Here is an 11,282-nt window from a genome sequence, read left to right on the forward strand (position 1 = left end):
TAGAAGTAACAAATATAAATTTAAAACTAATTTTTTAATTTCCGTTAAATGAAGGATATATATGAGTCATTTTGTAACGGCAGGGGTATATGTGAGTCGTTTGTATAACGGTAAGGGCATATATGAGTCACTTTTATAACGAGGGTATATCAGCTCTAAATAACAAAGTTGAGGGGTATATCAGACCCTTTTCCCTAGTAAATATTACTCTTCGACACTTCTAATTCCTATTTTTTTATTCTTCTTATTTGTACTCTCAAATATCTATTAAACAGTCTGTCAACTACATAAAATATATAATCAATCTCATCTAATTATATATAACAGCCTCCTTAAGCAAAACATCCTTAAAAATTTCATAATTTTTCGACACTTAAATTGTAATTAAGGAACGTTAGGTCACGTAACTTAAATAGTTAAGCTATTCGTATAACATGTTTTGGGGATTTTGTGTTCAAAATTTATTAAATCCAATTAAACTCGAATTAACATAACTAAAATAGTTAAACCCTTTTTTTTTTGCGAAATTTTCTATCGAGTGCTGAAAATTTATTGAGTCCGACTAAACTCGAATCTTACCCCAAATTATAAAATGAAACCAAGCAAAATTTTGTTTATTTCTTCAACTATTTTTTTATATTAATTTTGTTATAAGATTTTTTTTTTCTGTATTTTATCATCTCCCCTCTTTGTGAAGAGACAGAGTAGAGAAGATTAAAGAAAATGATACTGAATTGTGCTTTTTCTGGATTTGTTCAATGGAAAATTCAGAAGAAAATGGTAAATTTAGCTGCTTCTAGCACAAATAATTTTAATACAGAGAAGCTAAGGGAACAATTAGACCATCTTCACAAGGAAGCACAAAGCACAAGAAATAAAGGTAATTTATTTGTCTAATTTTTCTCATCTTAAATGGGTTTTATCCCTTTTTTGTCTCCATGATTTTGATGGGTTTGTTTGGATTTGGCTTTATTTTATGTAAAATTACTTATTTGGGGATTTTATATGTGAGATTTTGGGATCTTGGTGTGTAAATTGTTGTAAAGTTTGTATCTTTGATTGATTTTTCTTGATTGGGTGTTGAATTTAGTGATGGGGTTGTGTGTGAATATGGCTTTCGGAAACAACCTCTCTAGCTTTAAGATAGACAGGGGTAAGGTACCTTTCCCAAAGACCCTATCTTGTGAGATTGCACCAGATATTTTGTTAGGTATGAGATTTTGCAATGTTGGTGTATAAGATGTTGTGAATTTTTTTGTATCTTTGATTGAGTTCTCCTTTATTGGGTGTGGATTAGTGGTGGGTTATGGTTGAATTTGCATTGCGAGGAACAACCTCTCTAACTCCACGAGGTAGGGGTAAGGTCTGCGTACACTATACACTCTATACCCTCCCCAGACCTCATATGGTGGGATTACAATAGGTATTTTGTCATTGTTATATGAGGATTTAGATGTGGGATTTTGCGAACTTGGTGTACAAGATGTTGTGAAGTTTCTGTCTTTGATTGATTTCTCCTTTATTGGGTGTCGAATGAAGTGATAGGTTATGTTTGAATTTACATTCCGAGAGACGACCTCCTCTACCTCCACCTCTTGGTGGTACACCCTACTCTCCCTAGACCCCATTTGGTGGGATTACACTAGGTATGTTGTTATTGTTATATGTGAGATTTTGTGAACTTGGTGCATGAATTGTTGTGAAGTTTGTAATTCTGATTGTTTTTCCTTTATTGGGTGTCAAATTTAGAGGTGAATTCTGTTTGAATTTGGTTTTATCTTTAGGACGTTATAATCGGAGGCTTTACATGTGAGATTTTACAAACATGATGTGAAAGATGTTGAAGTTCGTACCCTTGAATGATTTCTCCTTTACTGGGTGTGAATATTCCTGTACGTTTTGCAAATTACTTATTTGAGGATTTACATGCGAGATTTCATGAACTTGGTGAACTCGCCTTTACGTTTGCAATTTTCATCTTGGATCACTTTTATCCAACAATGTGTGTGTCTCTGTTTCTGTTTCCTTAGTTATTTCGCTCATGTATTCTATGGACAGCATAAGATTTATTGAACAGTTTGAGTTCTTACTGATCAGAATCCTGGCTATTCAGCAAATAATGCAAGATCGAGGCTACTTCGGTTGTCTGAAGCAGCAGAGAGATTTCGGCGACAAGCAGCCATTAGTGTTCGAACAGGAAAGGAGAATGACGCCAGGGAGCTACTTTTTCAAAAGAAGAAGATTATGCAAGCCATGGAGAAGTCAAAGAGTCGCATTGAATTGCTCGATGAACTTGCAGCAAAGCTCAATGAGGTATGGTTGGATATCTTTTAGTTTTCTCCTTAGGGTGGTTGCTTTCCTTCAGCTGAGGAAGTTGTTATGGTAGTCGAGATAAAATCTTATTGGAACTTATCAAAACTAAATTAATATTATCACCAAACTTCATCGATTCAAATCTCTACTCAACACGGTGCCTTGAGGAGAAGCTGAAGCTGGTTGTTTGTGGAAGCATTCCTTTCTGTGGTTTTGCTTCTTTCCTCATGTGAAAGGATTTAAAGATTTTGTTCTACAACCTTACTGGGCGCTTATATCTGTTCAATGTTGTTGCTCAAACATCAGATACCATAAATTGAAATGGATGGAGTGTATATTTTTGCTACTTTTTTCACGATGTTTTCTATTTTCAGGCGATATCTATGAGGGAGAAGCAGTTGATTGGAAATGTTGCTTTAGATCTTGAGATTGCTATAGATGAGACTCCAAGTCCCGTCCGAATAGTATCTCCAAAGGATGATATTGCAGACAATTCAGATGAAAATGAAGACGTTGACCTGGAAACTATAAAATTAGCTGATAGTCAAGAATTGCAAGCTCCCTATGATGGTAATGCAGACCTTAAAACTAATAATGAATTGAAACATCTCGGGGCATCAACAAGTGGGGACATGTCCAAGGAAGCTGACAGGATCAATAGTTTAAAGGGGGTATCTTCATACGAGGAGTTTTTGGAGCATATAGACCAACAACTAAGAGATATTGAAGTAGAACTTGTCACCTTTTTGAGATTTTCATCCTTAATACTTGAAAACAAAGATAAACTAGAAAACTCAAAGATACAGCAAGCGCTGGACGTTCTCAACGGTGTTCATCAGCTTAGAGGGAGGTAAGTATAATCGGATCCAGACGCAAATGAGCTTTTACTTCTCATTGCCCACTTTTTCAGTGGCTTCATTGGAACATATCTGACAAAAAAAATTGAATTGGTTTGTAGAATTGAAAGCATAGTGCAGAAAAAAACTGGTGTATATTGAAGTTTTTTTGCACTATGCAATCCTTGCAGTGGCGGATGTCAAGGCCAAAGTTCATTTCTTTGTGGTTGCTGTTGGTGGTAGGACTTCACTAAGATTCTAAGCACTCTCTCAGAGAATCAAGTTGTTGTAAGATAATAAGGTATATGCTTTGTGAACAACAGGAGAATATCACAGCCTTTTTTCACCGGTGGATATAAAATTCATTATATTCTTTTGTAATATATTTCTACACTCTACAACTCTGTCAAATCTCCCTATTTCAATTGTACATTCAAGCAATCATATCTCCAGTATCCTTTCTTTTTGATTCTTGAATCCCAACAGTCTTTGATTCTTGAATTCAACTTTTTTGTTGGCATTTCTTTTCTATCTCCACAGTGAAGAGCATCAAAAGATGCATTGATCTCTTTAAAGCTAAGGCTCTCTATTTACCCCCCTGATGCATCTTGTATCACCTATTTTGTTTTTAAGCATAATGTCAGTTAATTGCTGTTACTTATGTTGTCCACTTGAGGGATTACACTGGGTACGTTAATGTTGTTGGTTGCTGTGCTTATGTTGTTCATGATATTCCCCAGTTTGTCCACCTGGATATAAATAACTCGCATTGACCATTCATCTGCGGGGTCTGCCAGCAGTAAGTTTTCAGCAGTTGCTGATATGCAAGATATCATACTGATTGTTGAGTTTCTAGATGTCATTATTTCTCATTTCTCTCATCTTCTTGAGCTCGGATATGATGTACTCTCATTTACCACAGCAGTAGAAACCTACTTAGCACGAAACAACCTCTCTACCTTCCAAGGTAAGGGTAAGGTCCGTGTCCACACCACCAGATCCCACTTGTAGAATTACATTGAGTATGTTGTTGGTCTCTGTACTCTGAGAAAACTATATAAAACAGCTATGCTTCAGTCCTGAACAAGTTGAGGTCAACTATATGAATCTTCACTGATCATGTTTCATCTCGTTGTTTTTTGTAAATGGACTTCCACGACATCCATGGCAAACACGCATAATGTAGCTGCTTCTGTGTCCACTTCCAGTTGCTGAAGATCCTATACAAGCTTCTTTTATTTGTTTAAGATACTGATAATAATGTTCATATTCTGCAGACTATAGTAACTTTATTTGTTACTGATTCTGTATCATGTACTTGTTTAAATCCTTGCTGTTAGCATATGGTAACTATATTTGCACTATTTTTTTGTTATCCTTACATTCCAGTGTGCTTACTAATAGCCAAATTATGTACCCAAGGGTGTTACCATGAAGTGTATAAGAATCGTCGCGAGACCAAGGTTTAAAGACAACTGTTATATGATTTCTTTCTATATGTCTAAGCCTTAGTTGAATTACTTGTACTAAATGAAAAGCAGCAAATAACTGGTGAAATAGTCGATGTACACGCAAGCTGCAAGGTTATCAGAGAAAAAGAAATGATAGCCAAATTATTGCAAAACACCTTTCACTTATAATATGGAAAAGGCAATAAGAGTTCAACTGTATATAGAGTTAGGCGCTTTCTGCCTTTTATCATGTAAACAGAACATGGAGAATAGAGAACAATGCCCCCCTCTAAATTCAACTTATGAAGCAGCAGAACTGTTCTATTTGCAGTTATTAGAAGTTATGTTACCTTTTTTCTTCCTTCTCTACCAGTTGTGACAAGATCAGACAAAATTTTCCGATTCTCATCGCGATGCAGTATTGCAAGACTTGGTATTTCTATGTTTTGATCAATTAATGACAACATATTTGTCTCCATCTGTCACTATACCTGCAGAATGAACTGACTTCTTGGCTTCTGAATCATCCTTTCGGACTTGCACATGCGATTCAGCCTCGTGCTGGAACATCTTGACGAGTTCTTGTAATTCTAGTTTCCTCACCTCAACTTTCTCCTCGGCGAATGGTTTATTCAATCCGAGATAGATCAATCCGATAGCAATCAATCCAGCTCCTAGCAAGACAAGGGCGAGAGAGAAGAAGGCAAATGCATATGGGGATCCCTCGTTTCCAGGTATTCCGTCCACATTTATCCCAAATAGCCCCGTGATAATAGAAAGAACAAGTCCACAACCCCCGAATACCCCTAGATTATGTTGGACTCGAAGGCTCCGATCCTGAAGTTAAAGAATTTCAGAGTAAAAGCTCAACAGGATTACATGGAAGTTATTGCCAAGCGCATTTACAAGCTATAGAAATAGACTAGTAAATGTATCTCATGTAAATAGACTTATGGCACCTGTAACCATGCACGGACAGTACTCTGCATGACATCTTGAATTGTAAATAAGCGGCCACGAACTGCTTCTTGTTCTCCAATCATCTGTCTTGTGCTTTTTAGTATGCCTTCAAGCAAATTCCTTGCAGCGTTTCCCCTAAGATGTTGGAGAAGCTCGAATACAATCTCTTCTCTTGCATGTAAAGACCATTTCACCCGTATAACCTTGCAGAAAAAAGAGAGAACATGATGGTTCAACCCCAACATATAACGCGCTTTTAAACACTAGCCTGAAATACAAAATCCTCTCAATGATGAAAGGAAGTTTATGGATACTTAGTAGTCATTCATTGGCTTTGGGCATCAACTAGATTAAGCATATTTTTATGCTTTGAAGGATCAATTTCCTGCAATGATGAGACTAAAGTACCTGTGTCGAGAGCCTTCTAATCTCTTGATTCAAAATTACACTGAACAACTGCACATCTTCATGGGTTCTCCTGTCCAACAGGGACAGTTCATATGTTTATAAAAGATGCCATTAACTAAAACCAAAGGCAGCAGAATTTCGATTGCAGCACAAGAGCAGTTTATAATATATAGTGGAAAAACCTGTTCATGAACTTCAATTCAGCTTCATCAGCTGCCCCAAAAATATACTTCCGATATAACCTAAAAGTTTTGTGTATTAGTTGAATTCACAATCAGAATACAAAGCCACATTGATCAGTAGTGACAAAAATTATAGATGAATTCAGCCGTGCAACATAAATGACTGATCAAAAGCTATCAGAAGTATATAAATTGCTATCATGCTCTAGGCATATTGAGCAAATTGGAAACTAACAATCGAAGTTGCAACTTCTGACGAAGTAAAGTAGTCTGAACGGTAAAGATTGACACCTGTCATCCCACCGGGCCAGGCGACAAGCTAGGAGTGCTACTACCTCATGAATTGTTCGCGGGACATTACAAGAGCCCGCAGCGAGTAGTTCCTATGAACACATAATTAAACAGTGAGATGTCTATCAATACGATGTCCAAGCCTCAAGGTTTTTATTCCACTGTCTAGTAATGTCAAATGCAACATAGACAGTAGGAGCTTTATAACATGATTATTGACAAACCTGGACTTCTGCAATACCTATCACATTGATATTTGATGCACAACCTTTAACATGCAATGCAGTTAGCAAGAAATTTTGTGATTGCCATGATCGTATAACAGCTGGGATATCATCTTCTTCAACATAAGGATCACCAACTGACTGCCCCAACAGCTCAAATAGTAATCCACCAGCAACTCTAACCGGTACCTTCACCAAAAGCAACAAGAAGTGAAGGTTATACAAGCTCAAATTTGTGGCAGCGTTTTCACATAGAAATATAACTACCTTTGTAGTTAAGAGTCGATTCTATAATGTTAAATCCTTCAATGAATTGTCACACCTTCATGTAAGGAAATATTTGTTATCCTTTTACAGATCCATGACGCTCTGCAGAGGAATTTTTGTAGCCTACCATATTTTTCAGGTCCGAATTTAGATCTAGACCTCAATTAAGAGCATGCTTAAAAATTAGAACAATCGTTTAGTAAAAAGCAAATGCAGTCTCCCGTAATTTGATTTTCCATCCATTTCCTTCATAGATATTTGTTGAAACTACACTCTATTTGTATCTTTGGTGGTCTTATCAGAGTTCACAAAAGAAAATTCAGAAGAATCAAAGAAAAATCGTGCAGTCACTGAACACAGCACAAAATACTTTAGTGGAAGATTCTATATAAGTTGATAAAGCCAGTAAGAATGATTTTGTGAGAGATAGGTAACAACTATGTAACTCATGTCAAACTGGAGAGAAAAAACAGTTTAACAAGATCAAATGACCAGTCACCATGTTAAAAGATAAACTGCAACCTCAATGTTCTTCTATCAAAATTGGTTTTCCGAATCTTAAGCATACCATTTAGCAAGAAAGTTCATACTAGTTCCACCCCACCTCTCCTTTTTGCGATCTCAGAAAGAAATATCTAGCATCTTTTGCTGCTCCTCTTAAGGAACTTCTAGAAGTTGCAGAGATGTCGGTAGTTGGTGAGGCAAATAAATTATTTTTTTGTGGAAAAAAAAAAAGAAAACAGGATACTTGCATTTCTTTTGACCAAGCTTTTCACAATTATCAAGAGTCAACCATCCTTTAGGTCATTTTAAGGAGCAATAGCCTATTCTTAGATCCTGATAAACTTGTACATCCTTAAAAATAAAAGAAAGGAAACTTTCACAATCCAGGTAGGTTAAACAATAGGTTAGAGATCCTGATGCTATTAGGAGGAAAAGAAGGTTCAGTCTTCTCAAAGTTGTTATAGCAGTACAGATTGCTTGAGTCTAAACTTATAGAAGATAAGTACCTCATAAAGAAGGTGCTTCATGCGTTCACTGATCAGCTTGCTTTCATCTCGCAAGGCAATACTTATGGCAGGATGTAGCCAGTGAGCATTGCTCAACCATGCATTTATGGAAGGGTGACCTGCAGCTACATGACACCACCAAGTTGGTCCAACTGGATTTTGCCAGTATGGAGCTGCAACATCTGCTACAGTGACATCATCTTCCTCATCACTGAGATCAACAGGCTGAGAGGCCCAACCACTATCAATCTGCACTGTTTGAAGCAGCTCAGATATTCTAGACCAGCCTATTGGTATCCAGTAATTACCAGGAGACGTTTCTCGGGAATGATAAGGATAGTCTTGATGATAACTTTGGCTATCTCCATTCTCGATGTCAACATACGCAGATTCTGTTGGATAATGAGGTTCTATGAAGTGATCCTTGTCAACATCTTGGGGTGAGAAATTACTTGCACCATATTTATATAATGGTGGTTTTTTAGGGTCCCTGACAGCATAATGTTCAGTAGCTCTCGCGCCATTTGTCTTCCTTTGGCCACGGACAAATTCAAAGGCACAAAGCAGGCCATCTGTCCATAGCTCACTACCCAGCATGACATCTCTGGACAGTTGCTGTTTATGATTCTCTCGGTTCTTCGTACCATTGTTCATTTTTGCACTCTCATGAGTTACACTACTCATGCCACTTTCCCTTTTCCTGATTCAACTTAGCCAGCATTCCTGAAATATCAGCAATTGATGGACCCAAGTTTGTCGAAGAAGTTGCAAGATGAAGGAAGACAACAAAAAAAGAATCACGGAGAAGTGGTATTATCTGAGGATCGCTAATGTTAACATTTTGCCAAGACCAGGTCAGATCTGTACTATAATCTCATGAAACCATTTAATATATAATTTGGGTTGTTGTCGTTTCGAGCAAAAAAAAGAGGTTATATAATTATGTCAAAAAAACTAAAGGAATATACTAGAACCAAAGGAACTAATGCTGCTGATAGGAAAGACAAAAACTGCATACCAACTTATGTACCTACCACTTCAATACCGACTAACGATACATTAAAATCCATTGGAACTAATGTCACTGATAGGAATGTCAGAGACTGTACTACCAAGATCTGCTACTTCATTTCAATAAAAACTACTACTAATGTACTTATAAAAGCTCCCATCTTTCCCAAGTATCATTCGCGATGACAAGAGCAGCTGCAGATCATGGTAATTCTTGTTTATAATAAGCCTAAACAGAAGGGTGTGTCGTATTCAGTGAGGTACATTCATCAGCACTTATAGTAGAAGCTATGCACAAAACTCACAGACTAATTAATTCATCAACAATCTTGATGATTGTCAGGAAAAATGAAAAAACTAATACCAGAATAATCATAATTAGAAGAAGACGGAATATTCAGCAGGTAAATCATATCAACATGTGGAATCATCTTTGCCTCATAAGCCAGATTGAATAAGAATGAATCGTAAACAAATTCACCAAAGTTACATAATTTGCACGCCAACAGTCAGCCAGTTATGCTCATGTATAACAGTTCAGCCAGAAATCCTCTGAAATGGTACACTTGGAAAAGCATATCTTGCATTAAACAGTTAAAGTTAAAATCTTAGACATATGCAACAAGGCATTGTCAAGATCAAAGGACAGAACAGAGAATAGAATGACTGAGGTGCGTTTAGTATGACAGGAAGTTTTCAGAGAAGAAGTCATAAACAAAAAGTCATTTAGATGTTTGCAGAAGTCATCTTCCTTAACACAGTCCAATTCTTACTCCGTATCACATTTTCCAACCAGCACTCCTTTTTTCATAACCAATAAATCCCGAAGAGTCATTAAGGTACAGTTCGAGATGTTGTGTCTTTAACACTAGAACAAAGCTCAAGGAGCTTTGCTCAGTGTCAGACCAACAGGTACATATTATTATCAACAATCTCACTCCAAAAGCTCTTACAAGCACTACCCAATATCATCATCTATATTGTCCATTCACCAATCAAACACCTATGTTGCTCAAACTCTTCAAACATGCTGACAGGTGTATGTCAAACCCTCAAAAACACACACTATTTTTTAGAGAATCGGACACGGGTACGACATTACTAAGATCAACATAGATAAACACTAATAAGTGAAGCCAACACCTATTTTCCCCCAAAAAAAAACATTTCTTTCCTCTACTAATTCCAACGAATACCTCCCACCAGCAACACGCACCAGGTACCATCATGCTAATTGCTAACTAAGATCAACATAGCCAAACACTAATAAGTGAAGCCAACACCTATTTTCCCCCAAAAAAAACATTTCTTTCTCGACTAATTCCAACGAATACCTCCCACCTGCAACTTCCCACCAGCAACACGCACCAGGTACCATCATGCTAATTGCTAACTAAGATCAACATAGCCAAACACTAATAAGTGAAGCCAACACCTATTTTACCCCCAAAAAACCATTTCTTTCTCGACTAATTCCAATGAATACCTCCCACCAGCAACACGCACCAGGTACCATCATGCTAATTGCCAAAAAGGGTATTTATTACCGGAACCAAAAATTGAAAATTTCTTTCAAAATCACCCAATTAAATCAACTATACATACATTCTTCTCAAATTCAAGCTCATTTCTATTTGTGAAACATAAACAATTCAAGAAAACTTACCAGTATTGAGCCACCGACTGGCCCCTTCAACTCCAGAGATTTGTATCACTAATTTATATGACCCAATATCCAAATGGGTGTTTGAAAAAATGGTTCTTGGATGTTCAATCAAAACCTAAAATCCTTCCACCATACTTGCTGACAATTCTGTTACAATCCTTTCTCCTTTGTATCATATTGTTCGAATGTTAAGTATTACTTCATAATGTATCTATTATTATATCGTAATATATCTATTATAATGTATCTATTATTATCACCTATTTTATAATGTATTTATTATTATTACATATTATATCGTAATGTGTATATAATTTTAACGAATAAAATATTTAGATAGATTGTATTATTTTTCGTACAATATAATACAAATGATGACAATGTGTAAATCATGTAATTTTCCAACTTAATTTTTTCATGTATTTAGAAAAACTATTTGACTATGTAAATATTTTTATTATATTTATTAATTTTCACTCTCACGATAATTTCAGATGATTCATTATTTATTAATTTCATATCAAATTCAAGCTAACCACATCTAGATACGTATCATGGGATAAAGATCTGATTAAATATAATTGGGTTAAGTAATGTTCAATGGTCTTATAGATTCATATTATGTGTAATATATAATAACTTATAGTTAACATCTATTTAAAT

General features: G+C 36.1%; 2 protein-coding genes across 2 annotated transcripts; one reads left to right on the plus strand and one right to left on the minus strand.

Annotated features, from left to right (window-relative positions):
- Positions 1-471: 471 nt before the first annotated feature.
- LOC101252726 (uncharacterized) lies at positions 472-3,650 on the plus strand. Its single transcript, XM_004248166.5, has 4 exons — positions 472-880; positions 2,114-2,313; positions 2,688-3,163; positions 3,272-3,650. The coding sequence occupies exons 1-4, from the start codon at positions 724-726 to the stop codon at positions 3,309-3,311; spliced, it is 873 nt and encodes a 290-aa protein (XP_004248214.1). The 5' UTR covers positions 472-723; the 3' UTR covers positions 3,312-3,650.
- Positions 3,651-4,762: 1,112 nt separating this feature from the next.
- LOC101252438 (uncharacterized) lies at positions 4,763-10,881 on the minus strand. Its single transcript, XM_004248165.5, has 8 exons — positions 10,620-10,881; positions 7,943-8,665; positions 6,666-6,854; positions 6,442-6,533; positions 6,151-6,210; positions 5,969-6,038; positions 5,560-5,763; positions 4,763-5,437 (listed from the first exon to the last, which is right to left on the minus strand). Exons 2-8 carry the CDS (start codon positions 8,624-8,626, stop codon positions 5,051-5,053), a joined length of 1,686 nt encoding a protein of 561 aa, XP_004248213.1. The 5' UTR covers positions 8,627-8,665; positions 10,620-10,881; the 3' UTR covers positions 4,763-5,050.
- Positions 10,882-11,282: the final 401 nt, after the last annotated feature.

The sequence above is a fragment of the Solanum lycopersicum genome, chromosome 10, assembly GCF_036512215.1.
Source record: "Solanum lycopersicum chromosome 10, SLM_r2.1".
NCBI classification, from domain to species: Eukaryota; Viridiplantae; Streptophyta; class Magnoliopsida; order Solanales; family Solanaceae; genus Solanum; species Solanum lycopersicum.